The sequence below is a fragment of the Paroedura picta genome, chromosome 5, assembly GCF_049243985.1.
Source record: "Paroedura picta isolate Pp20150507F chromosome 5, Ppicta_v3.0, whole genome shotgun sequence".
Classification (NCBI taxonomy): domain Eukaryota; kingdom Metazoa; phylum Chordata; class Lepidosauria; order Squamata; family Gekkonidae; genus Paroedura; species Paroedura picta.
The window spans coordinates 113,545,490-113,570,172 of NC_135373.1; the positions used below are offsets into that span (position 1 = coordinate 113,545,490).

General features: G+C 40.4%; 1 protein-coding gene across 22 annotated transcripts in view; it reads left to right on the forward strand.

The window, feature by feature from the left end:
• Nucleotides 1-24,683, forward strand: part of ERC1 (ELKS/RAB6-interacting/CAST family member 1) — a 216,196-nt gene that overhangs the window by 51,877 nt on the left and 139,636 nt on the right. For 12 of the 22 annotated variants that reach the window (XR_013231416.1, XM_077340007.1, XM_077340011.1 and 9 more), the window contains 6 exons: nucleotides 4,779-4,946; nucleotides 9,264-9,401; nucleotides 10,907-11,047; nucleotides 12,207-12,347; nucleotides 16,100-16,135; nucleotides 18,954-19,147. Coding sequence is in view for 21 of the 22 variants with exons in the window: in XM_077340007.1 (XP_077196122.1) it covers nucleotides 4,779-4,946; nucleotides 9,264-9,401; nucleotides 10,907-11,047; nucleotides 12,207-12,347; nucleotides 16,100-16,135; nucleotides 18,954-19,147 (818 nt within the window). In the remaining variant the exon portion in view is untranslated. The remainder of the gene's footprint in view (nucleotides 1-4,778; nucleotides 4,947-9,263; nucleotides 9,402-10,906; nucleotides 11,048-12,206; nucleotides 12,348-16,099; nucleotides 16,136-18,953; nucleotides 19,148-24,683) is intronic. The other 10 variants (XM_077340009.1, XM_077340014.1, XM_077340010.1 and 7 more) reach the window with 1 other exon arrangement.

Genomic DNA, 24,683 nt, shown 5'->3' on the forward strand with positions numbered 1-24,683 from the left:
CTCCCACCCATTCAGGAAACCCTTCCAGGGCTGTCAGGAAACCCCAGGGTTTCATGCAACCCTGGTTGAGAAAGCCTATTTTGGAGGAAGGTACTGCAATCACTGAAATTCTAATTTAGTACTAGCATTCCACACTATCACTTGTTCACCCTTATGATGGCTCAGACCTGAGAATCTGCTCTTCTACCTCTATCTGCTCCTTCCTAGCGTAGATATTATTTATATTAATGTCTGTGTTGTGTGAGTGCCCTAGCTATTGTTTGGGCTCCATGGGTCAGTTGCACACGCAAAAATCATAGTGAGTCTTTGAGCCCTTGCAAAGATAATGCTATAGCTGTGGATACTTGAAGAATTGTTTTCATCTATTGAAAATAAATTGTGCTACTCTAATGCATAACTGTTATTATTCCTAAGAAAGAGCATAAAGCTACAGAAATATGTTTTTAAAAAGTGGGACAAAGACAATATTGGAATTTTACTGCCTTGAAATGTGCATTTAGTTTAAAGATGCATTGTGCAAACCTGGTATGTTTGTCTCTTCTTTGTAAAGCCTCTGAATTCAATGGTTGGCACAGAATATCAGCAGCAGCATTTGGACGGAAATGCCAGATTATTTATCCTAAAGGCATATAGGTTGAGAAGATATTGAGGTCAATCTGAATATGTAAAGGAACCTTTATAAATAGTTCCAAAACCATTTTTTGTACATAAACCAAACTATCAACATTTATTTTGGAATAAAATGCCTCATCCCTGCAGTTTTATTACTGTCCTACTGAGATTTGGAGCAGCATTGACCAGTATTTGGCTGATTCAGTCTCTTGAAACATTTTGGGGCATGTTTGTGTGATGCCCAAGTTGCATGGTCCTTTGACCTTTCCACTGTCAACCCACTGCCAAATGAAGGTATTTGTATGCAATAAGAACAGATTCCAACACCCAATGGGCTTATTATTTACACTGGCAGCATTAAAGGCTTTCTGGCTCCATATATATGGAAATGTATATGTACTTAACACAATTTTCATATGTGCCAGATTTGATCCTCTACACACCTTGTTCAGAAATTCCTTTAAGATACTTTCCATGGTTGGATTTGATTTAAGATGTCAAATTGAAGCCCAGAATACACAGGTTTTGAAATAAAGAAACCAGCTGAAAGAACCAAAGTCTCTTTCTCACCTGCTTTCATCTAAATCTCAGCTCCTTAACTGTTGGCTGAGTTGCAGTGGTGTCACATAAGCCTAGAGACATCTGAATTTAGTGTATTGTGCTGAGTGCTTAAATGCTCACCGAAAGAAGACCAAGATAGTTTCAAGGGAAAGGAAAGATGATTGCATAGTATTGTAATAGGTGGGGAGAGTAGTGGGTGAGGAAACAGAACCTGGCTGCAAGGCAGTAACTTTACTAAGGAGAGGGGTGAGAGAGTGCCTCAGAAGTCATTGGGTAAGGTTGCCTATTAGCAACTGCTGGGTGAGGGAGGCACACTAATAATTCATTATTGGGAATATAGCCACACAGCACTGGTGACAGAGAGGAACAGGAAAGGCAAGGAAACGTAAACTAGAACAACTCTGGCTCCAGTCTACAGTGAATTCTGGAACAGCTCCTAAAATATTTTTAGCCTGTGCTGCTACTTTGTAATTATGAAACATCTAGGGAAGAGAGCTGTCTTTGGATTAAAATTTTTTTTTTTATCACACCGGTCAAAAGCTGCGTGGCTATTCTTGTAATCATTTCTGAATACGGAGGAAATTAATGCGGTGTCTCTGAAGCTGGCATTGCCTGTTTACCACTGTCCTTGGATGGTGGACATTCTGTTCGTAAAATGAGCTGATATTAATAAACAGGGCTGTCATTTCCCGCATCAGTGTTGGAGCTAATAAGATGTCTCTGCCTCCATACTAGATATTAACACACTTGCAAAGGCAAATTCTCTGGTCCTTTTCAAGATGGGACCTCACACAGCATCAAGCCAAACGATCAATATACCCTAAACTGGAAGCCAGTATTGAAAGCCAAAGGATGCTGGCCAGAGCATAATTGATTATGCACACTTGGTTGTGGTATCTTGCAACCGGAACACAAATTAAAATGAAATTTTCAGGGAGAATAACTATGGAAAAATTTATAATGTGCCCTTTGGCTCTTTAGGCAGAGTGCCAGATGTTCTCTTGTATAATGTGCTTAGAATCTCAAACCAGGGTCTCTTTCAGCACCTGACTTCGAACCTCTCTCACTGTGCCCCTGTTTCATCTTGAAGAGCTGCTGGTATGATCACTGCTGCTTTGCAGCACTTGTTTATGAGTAGCCAGAGGGTATGCTACAAATTTCAGGCTTTGCTGGATCAAGTGACTGGTCTTCGTGCCTTCTTCCTGACCTTCTATAACTTCTGCCTCTTGCCTGGCTTTCTGAATTTGGGCAACCTGAGCAATCTTAATAGATTGCCTGTGTGACCTGCCTGAACCTGCCAATAATATTAACATCTTGGAGTGCATGTATTTTCCCTGTGGGAAATAATTAAGAAGGGTTTTAAAGAAATGCTTCAGATAATGAATGTAACTATCATTGTGCACTCTTATGATGTCACATTCACCATAGATAGGTAGTCTCACTTGACAGGATTTTTTTTTCTTCAGGAATGTATGAAACATTATGCCTTTGTCCCTAGAAACCTCAGGCCACTTGGAAGTTCTTAAAAGTGGTTGGATATTCCAGCTTTGCCTTTTTCATTTCGGTGCCCCATAAGCTTGGCTCCCGGGCCAGCCCTCCAATTGTTTGGGACTAGGGTTGGATGCTTCAGCACCTGAAGCAGCTGTTTGCTCCCAATGCAGCCAGTGCCATGGGGGGGGGGGGAGAGGAGCCGTGGGCGTCAGCGTGCTGGCAGGCGCACACATGCAGGCGTGGAGCTCTGCGCCTGTTTGTGCGTGCCCACCGGTGCTCTGACACCCGTGACTCCCCCTCCCCCCCCCCCGTGGCGCGGTGCTGGCTGCATCAGGAGTGAACGTCCGCTTCGGGCGCTTAAGCACCCAACCCTATTTGGGACGCCATTGGAGAAGACAGCAGGAAAGCATATGTGCTCTTCATTATTAGCAGAATGTAGCAGAATGTTGGGAAGGTCACTTCTGCATGCTCCGCTCATGCTAATAGAATCCATGCTGTTATTCCTTCTTCCAAATATTTCTTATGGCACAGGCTTCATTTCTGCGTTCAGTCTTAATGGCTAACAGGGAAAATGTATAATCAAGGCAAGGTCTAGTGGACCAGCTGTAGTTTATTAATTGTCTGGCAAAACACCTTTATTTTGGAATTGTCTACGTTTCCTTTTACTGTCTGACGAGTTGAGCTTGACCAGGGGGAGCGAAAGGTTCAGAACGCATCTAGCATACTCACCGTGACTGATGGCCTTGTAATGCATTTGGCTAATAGGAACCAAATCTGATACTGTCAAATAGGATTAACAGCCAAGTTAACTAGCTTGAGCTGTTTTGGAAAGCCAAGCCAATAAAGGTCAGTGGGTTCCTTTTGGTGTCTTGAATAGCCTGACATTGTCACTAGTATTCCACGTAGGTGTTTTAGATGATCTGTTCTCTTTAGTGACTGTCTTCTCCTAACTGAATTTGTATTCATGCTTTTCTTGTTCCTTCCTCTATTTTTCTTTGGCTTTATAAATGTTGTGCAGTTGGAATAGGGAGGTGGTAAGTTGGACACAGTCTGCCAGGATCTTTGTGAACTCTGTTGTTTTTTTTAAATAAATCTTTGCTCTTATCTTTACTGCCAACCTAAACATAAAACCCTACGTGAAGAATTGGGGTGCTTGTATTCTAGACTTTCCCACTTATTGCTTTAAAAAAAGTCTTTTGAGGTATGGGTAGACAATAACATTGAGGTTTGTGCTTTACCATCATACTTGCCTAACCAAAATTGCCTAGAATGATCCCTTGTTATCCTTGCTTATCCTCCTCCTCTGTTATCTTCACCGTAGTTAAAATATAGCTTGTAAATTCCTCAGGGTAGGTATTGGTCCTATTCAACCCCGCCCCAGTTATAAAGAACTGTATTTTATGATGGGATTAATGTAGATGTGAGATAATTATGTAATCATATCTAAGAATTATAGGTTATCAGTTTTGTAATGAATTTTCTTAATGTACTTGCAATGTGGTTCTTGTGTTCAGACCCAAAAATCCTGTATGTTATATAAGTTGATTCATTTTTACATGTACATTAAAGTAACACATCCTTTTGTAAAAGCTTAGCGCAGGCTGAGCATTGTCAGAAATTGCTTTCTGCTAAGCACAGTTGATAGGTTCAGCAACCTACAAAGCAAAGTCATTAGCTCTCTTAGCTCTCCTGCCATTTCTTCTTGTGTGACTTGACTGAATACTTCCAAGTTAAGCACTAATTTGTTGTGACACCAAAATGAAGGCAATTTAGCAAACTGGAGCTCATTTACTGTTCACATGTCAGGAGACTGAGCTAGAATTTAACTGTGCCTTACTTTGGGTGGAGGGCGTGGGCTACAAACTGCAGTTTGCCAAGGCATCTCTGTTTAGAGAGCACAGCAGATTGGAGCGTGATCAAAGTGTGTAGTTTTTAATTCTGTTTAATATCCTAAATAAATAAGTAAATAAGAGTAGGTGACAGGAGCAAGCAGTGTTTGTCCTCAGTTACAGTGTGACCATAACTTGTTGTGACAACCGAATGCAGCTGTTTTGCTGAATGAAGGCTCTCTTGTCAAAGATAACTGAACTCTTGTTTCTTATGTCTGGATTCAGGTGGATGCTCTGCGGTTACGTCTGGAAGAAAAGGAGACAATGCTCAATAAGAAGACCAAGCAGATTCAGGAGATGGCTGAAGAAAAGGGAACTCAAGCTGGAGAGATTCATGACCTCAAGGATATGCTGGATGTGAAAGAACGCAAAGTGAATGTTCTTCAAAAAAAGGTAGGCCTTCCAAGTAGACTGGATGTTCTGCTCCAAGTCTTTAATTCCTGTCAAAAAGTAGTAATATGTCCAAGGAAAAGGTGCCACACCAGTCATCAAGACAAAGAAGAAGAAGAAGAACTCGATTAATACTCTGGACCCCTTTGTGTATTTCACATATTGCTTTGTGGGAGAGCTGCAGTATCGTAAGAAAAATATTTATAAAAAGTAGTCATCTTGAAAATTCAGTATAAGCATATGCATTTTACCCATGATGACATCCCAGGAGCTGAAAATTGAACCACAAAGCCATTAAAAATATACCTAAATATAGACCTGGCAGGAACCATGAATCCAATCCAATACATAAATAAAAGAAGGATCTTCCTAAACTATTAGGTACAAAATAAGAGAATAAAGCTAACCTGAAATTGATTTCCAAAGCTTTCCCCATAGCAGCTGAAGCTTCACAGAAGAGAAAACACGGTACAATAACATTTTATCTATGCAAGGCATTGGTACTCAGTGGCTTGTGGAGAGTCTCATGCATAATTACCTTCAAGCAAAAAAAAAGCAAAACAACTATCACACACCAAACGCACACATACAATTTTATAACTATTAATATGAAATATATAACAGTCACCTATCAAATACCCGCAGTACCTCTGAGTGTGTACAGTTGTTTCTCCCCTGTTGAACCCGCATGCCTGTCCCTCTCTGTCTTGTTCTTTCATTGTCACAAAGCTCAGTGTTCAACTGAGAGCAAGATGGCCCACGCTACTGTGCCTCATGCCAGGGAGACATTGAAAAAAGCTGATAGGTAATGACCTTGGCCTCTTCCTGAAACTTGATATTAGCCATCAAATGAGTGAACAGACCTCAGAAGAACTATGGCTGAGTATGTATGAGTTAGGGTTTCATTAGTCCTAGTACAGATTAAAATGTGGGAAGAGGAAATCTACCTTATCACAAGCTAATCCTTGTTCATGCGTACTGTTGGTGCAGCCTTAGATTGCCTGTGCAATCAATATGAGTAATTGTTGTAAAATGTTAGTGATTCATTCATTATTTGTGATCTCTATATGTAGTTGTTTATGATCGCTGTGCCTAAGCAGAATACTCTTTGAGGACGTTAGATTACTAGTGTAGACCGGAAACTGCTTCTACATTTCCTCAGAAGAAAAGTTTTGACTCTCTGTGCACGATTTAAGAGAGAGCGTGCTTTTCCTGAGTCCTTTTGTTACAACCACAAAAGTAGCTGCACTGGAGGTGGCGTGTTTTGTGCCCCCCCCCCCTTGGTAAACTTTACAATCTTTTATTTTACTTGGGTGTTTTCAGGAGAGGGGAAAAAGAAAAAGCTGGGCAGTTTTTCACACATACCAATGGCACTTCATATTTCCTTGTAAAATTTCCCAGTACATTCAGGGGTAAAGTGTCATCACAAGCAGCTGTAATCATGGTTGATTTATTTGGGAGAGAAACAAAAGGTAGAGCCATGCTGACCCAGCCATAAGTTTACATACAGTGGAATAGGTCTGTTAGACTGTGGGCTTTGCTTTCGGGGGTGGGGGGGAGATCTGGCGCTACATGTCTCGTGACCAACTGTGAAATCCTAGACTGCAAGTACCAAAAAATATTTCTCTCCCTCATTCCTGCCAACTTTTTCTGTATCCCCTTACTTCTCTGGAACCATTTTAGTCTAATTGTGATGGGGAAGTGAAAATATAACACTTACACAACCTTGTATTTAAAGCACTCTGCTCTTTGGCATTTCCCAGGTCATCTTCCATCCAGGAAACTTATATGGTTAGTTATGTTTTGTTTAGTGCTAAAACTGGGTCCACAACCCTGTGCTCATTCAGTTGGGAGCAAGACACATTAAATAAAGCAAGACTTGCTTCTGATTTACCATACATAGACTTGAGTTGCAGCTAATGTCCCTTCAGCCCGTTTTCTTATTTTTTAGTAAAAGGTTTGTGAGCTGCTATATTCAAATTGCACAAAATTGTACAAAATTTCTCTTAATAAAGCACTCCGCAACATCTTCAGTTAACAGAATGAATTGAAATAATAATAATGTGTGTTTGCTAATTACCCTAAATTCACAGGACGGATTTAGTTTTTAATGTTTGATGCACTGGATGCAAATAAGAATAATAAAATTGTTATCTAAAAGTGGAAGCGCTCTTCCTATAAAAGTGTTTTTTTGCATGGTGACTCTGGCTAAAACCTTAACAAGTGCAGACTATGCATTTCTTAGCTTTCATATTTTCCCTTTGAATCTTGTAAATCTCTTGATCGTAGCACAATTAAAAACAATCACACACTCCCATACCTGACGGCTGTGGAGAGTAAGTTCAGTTTTTCACAACCCTGAAGCCAACTACCCCTGGATGGCAAGATCCAGAGACTTGGACAAAATCATCCTTGAAAAATGCAGCTGTCCAGCCTCAAAGGGCTTCAAGTGGAAATAGAATAATCACAATTTAAATACATCCCTTTAAATCAGGGCGTTTTTTTGTATCACGTGACCTGAAAGTACATACGTAATGCTCTCTCATTTTCTGTTTGATGGCTGCAACTTCAGAACACTCTGAAAATAAAGGGATTTCCTTGGGTTGGGAAAAGGCGCTGCTCCGTCGCATGTTTTGTAGTCCTTTGCTCAGTTTCATTTAGCGGCTCTCTGGTTATCCTCCATACTGGCAATATTGGGCTTGGGCTGACCCAATAGCTTATTTCAATCTGTGCAGTTCATACTGGCCAAACTTTCCCTTTCCCCAGCATTCTGCTCTGAGTGGTCTTCCACTATCCATAGCTCAGTGGGAAGTATGGCATATGAGCTTTTAAAGGTTCAGTGCTTGTTAAAGTAGGGTTGATGGCTTTCCCCCACATCTCCTCTGATTCCCGCTTAATTTCCTGCGTAAGAGGAATTAAATAGGACAATAGTAGCCGGCTGGACATTCCTTGCATAAAATTAGCATAAAGGCCATCCTCCCAGCCTGTTCTCCAGAGGTTTCACGTTACAGCAATTTTTTAAACTTTGTAATAAATCACTGACTTGGAAAATGTAATTGAATGTTTGAATTAAAACCTTCTTGAGAACCTGTGTTAAAATTGTACAGCTTCCTGCTTGACTGACTTGCTGCTACAGATGCCAACATCAATCCCTTTCTGTTCAGTAGCACAGTCCAACAAGTTAATATATGTAGGACTGGGCTGCATGAGAATCAGTTCTCAACATACTTACAATTACAGGAATTAAATGTGGCGTTTTGTTGTTGTTGTGTGTATGTTGTCACTGTAGCAAATGAACCTTTGAACCATAGATGCCGAGATTTGGAAGGATTGTGAACAATGTGGGTTACAAGGGGAAAGCAACTTAGCTAATGTTTCTTTACAGCAGTGGTCCCCAACCTTTTTATCACCGGAGACCGGTCAACGCTTGACAATTTTACTGAGTCCCGGTGGGGGGGTAGTCTTTTGCTGAGGGACGTCGCTGCCGGTGCCTGAGCCCCTGCTCCACTTGCTTTCCTGCTGGCGCCCCTGACTTCCCGTTGCCCGATGGGGGCGCTGCCAGCAGTAGCTGTGCAGTGCCACGCCGAGGGGGAGCCCCAGCCATGGCAGCCACTTGAGAGCACCAAAGGTGAGCCAGCAGCAGAGTGGCAGAGCAGCCCCTGAGGCAGCAGCCAGGGAGGATAAGGAGGAGCCATGGCCCAGTACCAACTGATCCGCGGACCGGCACCGGTCCCCGGACCGGGGGTTGGGAACCACTGCTTTACAGTATTAAGCATATACATGCTAACAGATTAAATTCAGAGTCTAGTAGCACCTTTAAGACCAACAAAGATTTATTCAAGGCGTGAGCTTTCGCGTGCAAGCGCTCTTCGTCAGACTAAGACCTGACCATCATAACCGTAGGAATATATATAACAGTAGGAATATATAACCAAAGTTAATCCTGTTACATTGTAACAGGATTAAGTTTTGCTTATATATTCCTACTGTTATGATGATCAGTTCTTAGTCTGATGAAGAGTGCTTGCATTCGAAAGCTCACACCTTGAAATAAATCTTTGTAGCCCTGGCTATTATTTGGTTGAGAGACCTCCAAGGAATACCAGAGTTATGACACAGAGCCAGGCAATGGCAAAAACCACCTCTGAAGGTCTCTGGTTTTGAAAATCGTATGACTTTGAAAGTAACAAGAAGAGGACTAAATTGGGGAGACATGGCTGATTGGCTTCCTGGTGAAGAAGAGAGTTCTGAGCAATTTTTAGAAATGCACTGCAAACCTTTGCTTCATGTAGGTCTGACTCTCATTGGTCTTTCCTTAAGATTGAAAATCTTCAGGAACAGTTAAGAGACAAAGAGAAACAGATGAGCAGTTTAAAAGAGAGAGTAAAATCCTTGCAGGCTGATACCACCAACACCGATACTGCCTTGACCACACTGGAAGAAGCACTTGCAGAAAAGGTGAGTAGAAAGGAAAGAATAGCCATGAATGAACTCACATTTCCCCCAATATTCACAGTTTCTCTCATTTGTGAACTTTGTCATTCTTTTGGTCTAGCAGTTGTAAGGAGTGATAATCTGCACTTGGTGCTGGTAGCTTAGCTTAAGCAGGTGCTAAAGGAGAAATCCTGTTTCTGGCTAGAGTACTATCTTGATATGTTCATTGAAAATACGTCTTCAGATCTATTGAGGAGGAATTTTATTTATTCACATAAATTTAGACCAAGACTTCCCAACCCACTTCAGTTAAATCTATCATTCTGTTATTTGAATCAGGGGTAGTCAACCTGTGGTCCTCCAGATGTCCATGGACTACAATTCAAGCAAACGCTGGCAGGGGCTCATGGGAATTGTAGTCCATGGACATCTGGAGGACCACAGGTTGACAACCCTGATTTGAATGACAACTGCTTTGTCAGCTTGCAGTATTTGTGAAGAATGGAGACGGGATGCTAGGATAAACTGCAAAGTGTGTGAGCAGGAGCATACAGGTTGCTCTTCAAAACAGAATCCAGAGCTATACCGAACCTTGCTTCAGTACATTATGCTTTCGGATTCAAATGAGCTTATTTCTAATACTTGCTTATTTACAAAAAAAAAAAAATCTGTGTACTGTCTGCCCCAGCAGCAGCAATACAATTAAAATAAAATTAGAAATGTTAAGGTAGCGATAATAACTAAACCAATAAAAACAAAAATCCACTTAGCTATCAAAGGCTTGGATAAGCAGGACAAAGGCTGCCTGGCTTGTAAAAGATGGCACAAGACATAAATTGGAAACAGGTTCAGAAAGACCCTTTTTTTCCAGCAGACACCACCTTTACTTCATAAGGCAGAGGCTCACCGCAGGTGAGTTCTTGATGGAGGTAGACCTCCAAATACCCAGCTTCCTAATGTTTTTAATTTAACCCTTCACAGTCCATTACCAGTTTACATTGAACGTATGATATTTTAAAGTACCGTCCTCAGCCCCATATTGGTTGGTAGTCTCTAAAGATTTGCCCCATATATAACATTTTACAGAAGCCTTGTTTGTATGTTAAATCATGAGTAACTATGATGAGATCATTCTTTATTCAAGGAAGGCAGCAGGTGTAGCAACCAAAGGCTCATTAAATAGGCAACAGACCACAATTGCCACCTGGGTATTCAATGAAGCACTGTAGAATCCAACAATACTCCCAACCTCATCTCTAAAGGGGGGAGTGCAACCCTGTTACCATTGACAGATCACCATTTCCATGTTCCAGCAAGTTACATACTAACTGCTCCCATTTTCTCTGAACTCAATTTATTAGCTCCTATCCACCCTATTACCAATTCTGGGCTTTAAAGCATAGGCACAGACCAGTACGTGATTTTGTAGTGGAGTGGGGGTGAGTTGAATGGTTACTTTCTCAGAGCTGAGCAGCTGTTTGAACTGCTCAGAGCAGAGATTCTATTGATTCAGTACCCTGTTTTACCAGGAGCGTACTATAGAGCGCCTGAAAGAGCAGCGTGACAGAGATGAGCGAGAAAAACAGGAGGAGATTGACAACAATAAGAAGGATATTAAGGATCTAAAAGAGAAGGTCAGCATGCTGCAAGGAGATCTATCAGAGAAAGAGGTCAGTTTCCTGGACAAATATTGTATAAAACTTAATTTTTTTAACATTAATTAATTAAAACTAAAAGTAATGGTTTTTGTAATGGTTGAGTGTTTATTAAGGTTTAACTTGAAAATTGAAATGTGCAGCACTTAATATCTTAAGCAAATGTCCTTGCATGACTATTTTACATTCAGTAAAAAACAAGGCTACCACTCTGAATTTAGATACCTAGATAACCAAAGTCTCAATCTCATGTGCAATGGAACAATAAAAGGTGATTTGTCCCATTTGGGCTTTGAAATTACCAGTCTAAAGTAAAGGTATCCCCTGTGCAAGCACCGAGTCATGTCTGACCCTTGGGGTGACGCCCTCTAGCGTTTTCATGGCAGACTCAATACAGTGTGGTTTGCCAGTGCCTTCCCCAGTCATTACCGTTTACCCCCCAGCAAGCTGGGTACTCTAAGGAGTATGAAATCACTATATTTGAATAGATCCTGTGCGATGAAGCTAATCACATGTAGTAAATAAATGAAGGGAAATGTATTTATGCAGGAAATGCATTAATACAATTGGATTCTAAATCAGCATCTTGGGGAAAGTTAAATGAGCCTGCCTGTAACTAAACTTGTCTCTAGTTAATGAAGTTAGTTGGCATACTAAGTTAAATAGTTGAATATTTAAAATTTAAGTAGTAGTAGTTGTTGTTGCTTTGAAATATAAACTGGTTGTTACAGAGCTGTCCATTAAAAGTGGTCACCTGTTGTGCTATCAGCTCTCAATTTGGTGTAAGGAAGATTGACCAATAAGCTGCTACCATTCCTCTGATTTGAATTTAGTGTATATGAGGATGGAGCCTTCCTTATTCTTGACTTGTGCTTTTCCTGCAATAGAATAAACTCTGGATTAGCATCCTATTTTACATGGATGTAGTGACTCTGTGGTTTGACATGAATCTGGACCGATATAATTATTTGTCCATGCACAATGAATTAGGGAGTGTGCAAGTCCATGCTCACTCATGTAGTGCCAGCCACAGTTTGCCTTTGCCTTAATCCAGAAGGTAACCAAACTAAAATGGATGGATGAGGTGACAGAAGGATTCTAGAGCTGGAGTTGAACTGTCTGGTTCTGTGCATACTCTTTTATGCATTTGCAGATATGTTCCTTTTGTTTATAGGCTTCATTGCTGGATCTGAAGGAACATGCATCATCTTTAGCATCATCAGGATTGAAGAAAGACTCTAGGTTGAAATCCCTTGAAATTGCCTTGGAACAGAAAAAGGAAGAATGTTTGAAACTGGAATCTCAGCTGAAAAAGGTGAAAACTATTAAGTTCTCATTATTTAAAAATGGAAAATGGAGATCTATTTGTAAGGGTTACTATTCTTTTAATTACTAACTTCCACCCTGTTCAGTACCTCATTAATTAATTAATTAATTGTTGTTGCATTTCTAGCCCGCCACTCTCCGGAGACTTGCAGCCAGTTACAATATATAAAACTCCATAAAAATCCAATAACCATAAAACCCCCTAACACCCCATCCCCCAACAAGATTGGTGGCATAAATTTATTTATTTCAGTTATTTATTTAGATTTTTATACCCCCTTAACCCCACAGCAGTCTACCCCGGACTGGGGTGTTGTTAGTTGTTAGTGCGTAGCCGGTCTCAATCAATGATCTGATGGAAGAACACTGCAGAACTGTGATAGCCATAGGCCTCTCAGCTCTCCTAAGAGCTCATTCCACCAGGTAATTTAGGAAATAAATTATATCTTTGAGTGAGCATGTAGGATGCTTTTGTCAGTGGTCAGAAGCAGTGATGGACATTCCTACTTTGCACATTAGAAAGCACTGGTAATAGAAGATGGAATAGGCTGCCTAAGGAGGTGGTGAGCTCCCCCTCACTGGCAGTCTTCAAGCAAAGGTTGGATATACACTTTTCTTGGATGCTATATGATGCTTTGGTCTGATCCTGCGTTGAGCAGGGGGTTGGACTAGATGGCCTGTATGGCCCTTCCAACTCTATGATTCTGTGATACACTCAAGACATTCTAAGCTCATAGGATGGCACCGTTAGACATCCTCTTTCAACACCTCTGAGCATAGCATGAAGAAGTGTGCAGGTATTCTATCCCCCCAGAAGATTCATGTGGTCTTAATGAGGTTACAACTCATGGGGGAAGATATGCCTCTTCACTAAGTAAAGGAAAGTATGAAAGAGGAAGTTCAACCCCCTTGTGCATCCACTGTCTTTACTTCCTTATATTTTACTTGGAAGCAATCTGGTGAGTAAATACACTGAAAGGTAGGATCTTCAGAATAGTATTGTCAGCAAAGCAGTCAAACTGTTTTGAGTGAGTCCTGAACAACTTGTGTTTATTGTATCATTGTAAAATTTGTTCACAATATGACTGGGTAAAAAAAGAAAGCCATAAAAGCAGTGTGGTGGTGCCAGTGGGGCTTCAAGAAATATGCCAAAGATGCTTCACAATCCAGGGCTGAATGTCTGGAAGAAGGAAGGAATATCACTCAGTTGCCTGAAGCATCTTATTCTGCCTATCTTCTAAATTAGCCAGTTGAACTGGTGCCCCATTGCCTGTCTTTGGGTAATAGCCATATTTTGAAGCATTTGCGATAAGATATGCTACATTCATTTTCTGGAATTATCCTGGAGACAATTATAATAGATGGAGTTTCTTTTGGCCTTCTGGGATTCTTCATAAAGCGCAAGGTATTTTGATAAAATTGTCAAGAGAGTAGAATCTGAATCTCTAGCAATACTCCAAAATTTAAAAAGGCAAATAAAGCTGGCAGAATAAAAAGAAGAAACACTTTTAAAGGATACATGGAATGCTAGCAAGAGATCATAGAATTTCCAAGTGGCAGTTTACATCAGAAATACTTCACTTTCATTATTTTACATTACGCCTTTTTCAGCTTTTGAGAAAAGTAGGGCAAGACTTCTAACTTGACCCGAACTCCTTAAGGAACTATTTGTATATAATACTTCAATAGGGGTTTCATTGTCCCATCTAGATCTTAAAGCCAATAGGCTATTCAACCAGAATAGAGGCCCAATTGTTTCTTGATACAACATTGGCATGGAATGTTTATAGTACTGGAAGCAGAATGGTTAGCAGCTCTGTTATGTAGGGAGCATGACTCAGGGGCAGACCCCCAGCCTCTCCAGCTAAAAAGATTAAGTAGCAGGTGATGTAAAAGACCTCTGCTCCAAACATTGGAGAGCAACTGGCTGTCAGAGTAGACAGTAATGACCTTGGCAGATAAATGGTCTTATACTCAGTATAAAACAGATTCATGTTTTTATGTATCTGCTTACTGGACTGGGCCGCTTCAAACCGCATGTGGGCCTTCATGTGAACAACTCTTACACAAACAAAGCTAACACACCATGACAAAACAAAAGACCTAACCTCATTGCTTCCCTCATTTCATCACTTTGTACATGGTTCTATTGAGTTTTTTGATGTCTGTAAATGTTAACTAAAAGATAAGAAGCTGCTTTCTTTAAGCTGCTAGCTTACAAGAAGATGTAAATTTAAATTTAAACAATTGATTTTTCATTTTTCATTTCTCCATTTTATTTTGGGTATATCTTATACAGATTTTCTCTTTGGGGAACTAGAGAACTAAATTTTCTTGGAATTTTAAGGACTTGGAAAAAATCCTTCTCTGTGAAGGGAATATATGTAATACTATTTCATCGAGCAAAAACATCAACAATAAGAATGCATCATTCATAACCTAGCATATAAAAGTGTGTTGTGTATGCAATTTTTAAAAGTAGAGCTGTCTTAGTTTTCTGCAATCAAAACTGCAAATACACCCAGTACTGGAAACAAAGTTGCAAGCTAAACTGGCACACCAGTGAATCTTACTTAGGGTTGGGCGCTTTGGCGTCTGAAGTGGCCGTTCACACCTGAAGCAGCCAGTGCTGCGGGGGGGGGGGGGGGGGAGCCGCCACACATGCCGGGTCAGAGCCAAAGCGCCCAACCCTAATCTTACTTTTTGCTGTTTAAAAAACAGGGAAAAATTGAAAACAAAATATAAATTTTGTGGTAATGAAAAAAAAACTGTTTGGACAGATATGATCTCATGTGGTCATAATAGGAATAGTGACATATTTGGGTACAGAGTTACTTTGAACATTTTAATGGTATTAATTGTTTAACATTTAAAACAACAGATACTTGCTTGAAATATTCTGGTTCACAAAAGACACCGGAAATCATGATTTTTTTAAAAAATACTGTAAATAGTTCTACATTTAAAACAACCTAATATGTATTTTAAGTGAATAAAACTATAATAAAAAGTGTTTCACTCTTAACATAGAAAAAAGTTTAAGATTTTCTGCTAGTGTTTCCCACTACTTTCTGCTTCCTTCATTTGGAAAAAGGCCTAGGACTGAGGAGGGGGACATTTTAAAATACCCCAATTTTTGGTTGTTGGGGCCTTCACAACTCTTCAAGGAACTACCTTATACATTTGGAAGCATAACATGAGTGTATGTTGCTGTCAGTGTGGAGGTAGAACATCTTAGCATGCCTGGTCAGTGTAGCCATAGCAAAAGACCTCAGTTGTGTTGCATTTCAGTCATTACATTGTATGCATAGTTTTATCAGGTTATGTTTTGGATCATTAGGAGCTTGACCCAGTCATGTTGTCATGCTGTATTCCATAATATTACAGGGCTGGTACTTATGGAATGGACAGACATGTGTAATCCTAAATATTTTTAAATTTTAAAATAAAATGCCATGTATCTGTTTGAAGTCATTTTTTTTCTGAATGGCTCCATAGCTGCTGATTGGTATATAATATGTAAGAATAGATTATCCAAATTTATGTTTTTCTCCAGAGCGGGAATTGACACACACAAGGAAGAAGGCATAAAAACAATTTAAATTTCTGAGATAAAAATCATGAATCTACAATTGGTTACTTTTTCTAAAGTGGTTTGCTTGTTACATCTCTGTCTCTTGTCTCTCTCTCGCATGGTTCTGTTTCCCAATTCTTCCCTTCTTTTCCTGTCTTTCTCCTTAGCATCCTGAAGTCTTATTGAGTCACCCATCCAAGCCAGTAAGTGCCATGACAAACTGGAAAATCATTGCCAGCCCCATTTGATTATCTGTTCTGCATGTATATACATGTGTGTCTTTGTAGTCCTCGGCCAACAAACATTATATTGGTGAGCTCTTTTGTGGGCATGCAATGTAGAAAGGAGAGGGGAGTGTAGAATGGCTACAGAGCAGTCCTGCTTTTTTAAATCTAAAGAAATGCTTATCTTTTGCAGCTTCTCTTCAGATTTTTTTTCCATGTAGATCACCCAGATAAGTTCTTCTATCACCCTCTATTCCTTTCTTTTAATGGCTTTCGGTTTTAAATAATGTTGGTTACCCATGAAGAAATGTGAAGATGTGTTAGTATCTCTATATAAATTAGAACATTTTGGTTAATTTGGCAACTACTGAAAGATATTACTTGAACTGAAGTTCTTTTGGCATAATTTTTCATTTATACAGAGGATTGGAAGTAGAGAAGAAATTTAGTTACAGTAGAAGGGACTGGCTGGAAAAATGGATAAATTGTGTAGTATATGAGACTGTTTAAAGGTACATGCCAAGGGGGATTGAGACTGGGATAGAGATTGAGATTGGGATAGGAGTTGAGGACAGAATGATTAGTAAACTCATAAAGTCATAATTCTGGGTTTCTTCTTTCTGTTGAGTAACATAAAGAACATTGTGTGCAAGCCACAAAGGGGGGGGGGGGTATATCCTTATCCATTGTTCCTCTTAATTGTGAAACAGCCCTGGGGGTGGAGAGTGTCCTGGTTGTCCAAGATGGAATAGGGCCAATCAGGGTATGGCCACACCCTGATTGGCCCTCCCTCTCCATCTCCCACCCTTCCCTGGATGCTAGCCACTTGATTACCTCCTATATTGCTTATTGAAATTACAAGTATGTGAAAAGAGTTAAAAAGAAATCTTTAGTTATCACAACTACACCACTTAGGAGATTCTGTAGAATTAAAGGAAGGCCAGCGGAATAGATGTCTTATATTATGCTTCTGGATAGTATGAAGCCCTTTTTAGATGTAAACAGATGCTTTAATTACCCGCTAGGCACAAAATACTAGGCAGAACATTTGAAACCTATCAGATGTATACTGGCCCTTTTACTGAGTGGTTTAAATCTCCTGTGATTTCTTCTGTTCTGATTTGACTACCCAGATTTCAAGGAGGGTGATTCCTGTGTCAGGTTTCAGTTGAGGAGCCAGTAACAATTTATTCTCTCAACTCTTTCTGTTGCTCTTTCTTTTGTGTGTTAGATTCTGGGCCATAGCTCCTTTCCTATGGGATTAAGACAGATATTGAGAAAGTTAGCTTTTCCAGTTCAGCAACCCAGCTAGCTGCCTAGCATATGCATTTTGATATATGGGTATAAAGTAGCATTCTGTTTTAACAAACAGTTTGAGAATGAATATATAGCATGTATTTTTAAGTAATAAAATCGAATGCTTGTTTTTCTCTTGCTAATGAAAACATGTGCTTCCCCAGCAAGGCGCTTGTACTGATTTTTTGGAATGAGCTGACAGTCTTGTTTCCCTAGTGCTGTTGTGGCCAGAGTGGTTGTGATTGGGATTGAGAAACCTGGTTTCAGACCCCAGCCCATAACCTCTTTGAGTTAGGGTTTAAGACTCACAGGCTACATCTTTCATTTTTGTAATAGAAGTAATAATTATCTGCTTTGCATGATGATTTGGAGATGGAGTTACTGCAGTGAGGTATCTACGCAATAAAGAGAAAATATTTCTAACAGTATCAAAAATGGCACGGAAATACTTATCCCGTCTTTATAAATTTGTAGCCAGTGTAGCAGCATTTATTTTTGCTGTGTTGAAGACCAGAAAACATTTTTAAGACCATTTATTTATTAGCTTATTTATTTATTAAGTTTGTCTATCCCCTTGGGGGAGTTCATAGCATAGAAACAAACATCAAGAAAACATCCATAAAACCATGAACAATACTAATGACAAACAATACCCTTTGACTCTTACCCTTTGACTCACAACTCTGGCCACGCTCAGGTTAAATCATTGCAACAGAGGAGAAAAAGATCCTCAGCCCAGGTCCGATGCAGCTGACAAAGATGTTTCCAACCTCCGTCTCCTGGTAGAAAGCAACTAATGCAATTTCTTATGTCTGTGTTTAATAAACAGCAAGCATCCTGATTTTGCCAAATTTCTGACTTGATTATCCATCTTACTTGGCGGCAGCATCAGCTCCCAACAGTGCATTGTAGGGAATCAGTGTTACATGAGAATTGTGATAACTGCATGCCCATGAATGAGTGGGAAATGCTTCCATGCACGGAAGGACATAAGATTTCCCAGGCACCTGCTCGTGGAGGCTCAGGAAGGGCCCTGAGTGGCAATGGGGACTGCTGCTGTAGGAGAGAGCCTCTGTGAGAGGGAATACTCCTGTGGCACTTTCAGTACCACCGTTAGCTTGGTGCTGGGAAGACCAGTGGTTAAGTATTGAAGAAAAAAGATTGGAAATTAACATTGGTGTAGAATAAAGTAATGTTTGGAATAGCTATGATCATAGAGCTACGATTGTGGAAGGTCAGATTCAACTCCAGTAGCACCTTAGAGACCAATAAGATTTTCAGGGTATAGGTTTTTGAGAGTCAAAGCTCCGTTCGTCAGATTGTGGAGGGTGGGGATGGTCTAATCCTAATTGGTCTTTTCCAGTAATCAGTGATTTACAGCGTCTCAAGACTTCTTTCTGCTCTTGAGAACGAGTCACATATTTTAAGAGAGCGCTGCTTGGGATCAGCATAATTTCTGTTACGAATGTGAAGGGTAACATTTGGGATACTATTTTTGCAGGCTCACGAAGCAACCCTGGAGGCTAGGACCAGTCCAGAGATGAGTGACCAATTCCACCAGTTAGAGAGAGAAGTGGCACAGTATCGGGAAGAATCCACTAAGGCTCAAGCAGAGGTGGATCGTCTGCTGGAAATCCTGAAGGAGATGGAAAATGAGAAGAACGATAAAGATAAGAAGATAGCAGAACTGGAAAGGTAAGAGAAGTTTATTATCTTAAGGGAACATCATGCCACCAAGGGAAGGTATTAGTTACCCAGCTTTTCATTTTTAAGAACTGAACAGTACACAAGGTTGGTGTAAGAGTTTCAAAATATTCTGGCTGTTCAGAAAAGTAAGCTGATAGAATAGGTGTAAATCGATGGAGCTGAAATATGCTGAAATCTTCTACAGTGGAAGAAAAAAAATCTGAATATTGTTGATTTGTAGTTGAGCAAAATAGTAGTTACAGCTTGTTCCTTGCAACAGACTTGACAAAGATTGTGTTGAGCAAGTTAGCCCAGTCTCTTCAGATCTCAGAAGCTAAGCAAGGGTCAGCCCTGATCAGTAGTTGGATGGGAGACAAACCACCTCTGAGTCTGTCTTGCCTTGAAAACTATGGATTTGCCGTAAGTCATCAACAGCTGAATGGTTAAAAGAAATGAATAAATGATTGAAGAAGAAGAAGAGTTGGTTCTTATATGCCGCTTTTCCCTACCCGAAGGAGGCTCAAAGTGGCTTACAGTCGCCTTCCCATTCCTCTCCCCACAACAGACACCCTGTGGGGTGGGTGAGGCTGAAAGAGCCCTGATATCACTGCTCGGTCAGAACAGTTTTATCAGTGCCATGGCGAGCCCAAGGTCACCCAGCTGGTTGCATGTGGGGGACTGCAGAATCGAACCCGGCAAGTCCGCACTCCTAACCACTACACCAAACTGGCTCTCTTGATTGAGCACCTTTCATGTGCATTTTGATATAAGGATTAATTTTCCTTGTATTAACAGGTCAAGACCAAATGAGATATAACTTTCCAGATTTGAAAGAGAATTTTAGCCTCTTAAAAATATGTTTTTTATTATTTGGGCTTCTGGGGGTGGGCACAAACAGGAAAATTCCGCTCCACTTCAGGATTTGGAGGTGTTCCCAAGCAGAACCACTGAACCCAAAGGCCCCAAACTGAACCGTCTGGCTTTGGTCTGGTCTGTTTTGCTTCTCCCTACTTAGAAACAGGGAAAAGCAAAACCGAGCGCCAAAATGACTGCCAGTCATTTTGGCCTCACAACGGACAGGCATGTGCGTCCTGCTATGAGGCCAAAATGAAAATGCCTTCCCTGGCCATTTAAAACCTCCATTTCGTTCCCCACCCCTATCCCCCATGGATGGAATCAAAATTGAGGTTTTAAATGCCTGGGAGGCATTTATCTCAGAAGAACCATTTTCAGTAAGTAAGCAATGGTCGTTTTCTCCCCCCCCCCCCCCAAAAAAAAACAGCAAGGGGCGTAACAGAGGTTTTAAATGGCTCCAAGTCATTTTAGGGTTTGATTTCACTCCCTGCCGCTTTCAAGTGGGAGGTAGTGCAATTGATCCTGAAAATGGCTGGTAACCTTTTAAAACCCATGTTTTGCTTCCCACTTCCAAATAGAGAGAAGCAAAGCAGCAGTTTTAAATGGCTCCCAGCCGTTTAAAATCTCCGTCTCACTTTCCTCCAATTGGAAGTGGGAGGGGGACAGGTATTAATACCCAAAATCCAACCAGCCAAAAGGCACCTCCTCTGAACCTGGATTCAGGTAGGGCAATAACTAGCCAAATTTGTGACCATTTTAAGGTTGTGAACCAGTTTTGCCCATCCCTAGTGGCTTCAAAAAAACCCCCCAACACTTCTTTTTAAAGTGTTGGGTAATGTATTGCAGTTCTACTAGGTTTGGATGTGGTCATCCACAACTTAGCAGGTGATCACAAGGGAACATAATGGAAACTGAATGGAAAGTAGGAGGAAAATACCACCGGCCATTTGTTGGCCACTCATCTCCTGAGTTGTAGTTCTAAACTCTTGGCATCTTAAAGCAGCAGTAAAGAAACTGCATTAAAAAGATGTATTTTGGAGGTTCTTTACTTGCCTGTTTCTCTTGGTAGGGCACTAATTTTTCCTCCTTGGCCAGGATGGATTTCCTTAACATTAATTCATATGGTTTCGACGGTATTGTGTCAAATGCCAGGAAAATCACATACATTGAGACCACCGCCTGAGTAGAATTTTCCTTGTTGGCTTTATTAATGCTGGGAATAGGATGGCTGCACTTGCCCCCACATCTGTGCTATTTGCTAATTTGGCTTAATAATTTTAGACTGAGATGAGATAAATGCACTGTGTGTCAACAGGTATGGGCAATGTTTATGTAAACTACTGGTAAAGATACTATTCATAGCCCAGGGAACAGCTCTTAAAAGGAATACATTGCACAAACGTTCCATACACCTGCAGAACAACTTTCTCATGGTCCTCTTTCTATTATGTTAGAATCCCTTTAAGACAAGCATGGACAAACTAAGCATAGACTGTTATTTTCAGTTGTGGTTGTTATTGTTACCATTGTTTTAGTTTATCTGATATGTGATGCGGAAACAAAGTTCTGTGTATTGTTTACATTCCATTTGAACTGCCCTGAGCCTCAGGGGAGGGTGGTATGCAGATATAATAAATAAGAAAACCCTTGAATTAGGTCACTTGGTTTTCTTTTTGAATGAAGTATATTCCTGATTCATTGAATCAGAAGAGAGCTTTGAAAAGTACATTTTTATTCTTCTCTCCTATGTTTTTCTAATAAAAAGTTGATCCCCCCCCCCCTTTGGTGATGAATTGATGGCCATAAGCAAGAATGTTCCTTGTCATCTCTTCCTTCCAAAATGTCTACTAGGGCAATTTAAATATATACTTCCTAGAATTTTTCTTGAATTTTATTTGTACACTATAATCCCAGAACTAATTAACTGGACCACATCTCTATGTTCATTGCTCAAGGCTCTACAGAATGTTTCTTCAACACCAATGAATGTCAGAACACCTTATCCTTCTTAATAAAGGTAAAGGTATCCCCTGTGCAAGCACCGAGTCATGTCTGACCCTTGGGGTGACGCCCTCCAGCATTTTCATGGCAGACTCAATACAGGGTGGCCTTGCCAGTGCCTTCCCCAGTTATTACCATTTTACCCCCCAGCAAGCCGGATACTCATTTTACCGACCTCGGAAGGATGGAAGGCTGAGTCAACCTTGAGCGGGCTGCTGGGATCGAACTCCCAACCTCATGGGCAGACAGCTTCAGACAGCATTTCTGCCGCTTACCACTCTATGCCACAAGAGGCTCTTATCCTTCTTAATAGTGGCCACCAATTAAATTACAGTTTTCCCCTACTTGAGATATTTTGCATTCTCCTTGCCCTTCTCTCACGTTGGCCGAAGCCTGTGACACCTTCCTTTTAAAACTTCTTTTTCTTCTCCCTATAAAGAAAATTGTTTTTCGTGTTTGAATCTTTAGAGTACAATATAGCCTCCATGATTATGCGTAAATGGATTTTTTCCCTTATGAATCTAACCTGCAATCATGCAGGATGAATACTGGGTGTTGATGATACGCTAGTCCTTGAAACCTGTATCGTTTCACATTGGTAAGAAAAGAATATTGTGTTGTTTGAAATGTTCCTTTGCTGGTCTCGCCTTCCGATCTGCAAGCGATAACAGGAAAACGCTGCCTTCTGTTCTTCATCTCCATGATTCGGAAATCGTTTTGTGTATTAGTTGCCCAGGAGGCAATTTTCCATGATTCTAAAATGCCACCAGTTTCCTGAGGCATGCTGCACTTCTTTGCCCACTTATGCTACGTTTACCAGAATGGTTTATCGATAAAAGTTCCTATAGGGTTGAAGCTAATCAACCTGTTCCTTTACTGTAGCTTGCCACTTCCTATTTGGGAAGAAATGAACCGGGGAAGCATAGTTTCCCAGCCGTTTTCTGTAGCTACCATGCTCCCCTGGGGGTGGGTGGAGCGATCAGTGGCAAAAATTAGTACAGAACTGGCACAGGTGAAGCAAATGGCAAACTTGACAGATACTAGTTCATAACCCCCTTGGAAGAACTGAAGACATTTCAATAGATTAACATTTAAAAGCCATCTTACTTGTCAGTTGCTTTGTATTTATGCACTTCTGCTCACATGTTAAATGTTTGGCTGTCCACTTCCTCTTACTAACTACTTGTATTGTGACCCCGTGGCCATCTAATGTTTCATTTAATCTTTTTTTTTTCTTTTATGTTTTCCCTCTCTTTCTCTCACTCCTCTCTGTCATTTCTGGTTTTCTTGGATCGTTTTATGCATTTGGTTTCTATGACCATGCCTTTTCTTAGAAGGCACGCTGCTTCACACAGACTGTCCTCCCCTTACCAGGTGTCTGTCCCTGCGCCCCAGCCTGTGGGGGGGTTTGTGTGGGACTTTTTAGGAAAGTGAGTTTATGACAAGGCTGTTGTTACTTGCTGATGGAATGCTGCTTCCTGCTGACTGGCTGCCATTTGCGCTGGGGTTTGCTGTAGTCAGTCTGTGTGTGTGTGTGTGTACATTAGTGTGTTAGAAGTGTATTCAATAATGGTCATCCTAGTTAGAAAAACAGATTCACTGTGCTTCTTTAAAAACTCCTTCCTCTCTTCCATGGTTGCATTCCTGCAAACTTCTCAAAACGTCATGATATTCAGATAATTTCAACATCTGGATTTTTTGGCACTCTTCAATGCCTTGTTTGTGCCTTCAAATATAAATAAAATCTTTAAAAATATTTCATTTAAAAACTGGAACAGGTTAATTGGACACGAACACATAGCCCAGCAATAGTTTAATCCAGGGGTAGTCAAACTGCGGCCCTGCAGATTTCTATGGACTACAATTCCCAGGATCCCCTGCCAGCGTTTGGGAATTCTAGCCCATGGACATCTGCAGGGCCGCAGTTTGACTACCCCTGGTTTAATGAGTGTGTGGGATTAAAGATATGAAGACTTGGTGGGGGGTTGGAGTACAGGGGGAAACAAATTTTGTCTTCTCTCTTTTTTTAAAAGACTCCCTTCAGGTTTTCCAACAGAAAATTAATGTTGGCAAACGCTGAAAAATGACTGAAATGCTTTTGAGGGCAAGGTTCTACTTGCTTCAGATGTATATTGTGAAAAGTCTTATCACTGTGTTAAGTTTTCCAGTGGCAATATTGGAGAGCACTTGGGTGGCAGTGGGGGAGGGGGGAATCCTCTCCTATCAACTTTCCCCCCTTAGGTAGAGTGAAATGTGTTTTAAGCAAAGTTTTATTCAAACTGTGTTGTATAAAAATGAGTAAATCTATAGCATTAGAAAATCCCTGTTTATGCTGTAGACATTTATGCCCTAAGCATATAAGCATAAATTTGAGCAATTTTGACAAATATGCTATAATTTGTTTAATTACAATGTGTGTTTAAACATTAGGTTTTTTCATTGTTAAAATTAAACTTGATATGCAGCAGGATTTTTCGAGCTTTAGTTTTAATTTTTTTCATACCCCTCAGATGGCAATATACACGTGCCATGGTAGAATAGGATTCAGCAGTTTGCAGATCTCTTGTATTGGGCGTATTATCCATTTTTCTTATAGACATTCACATTATAAGTTACATAAATATGCCATAAAGAAGAATTTAACGTGATACTTGTCATGAATGATGCATCTTAATGTCGTTGAGTCAAT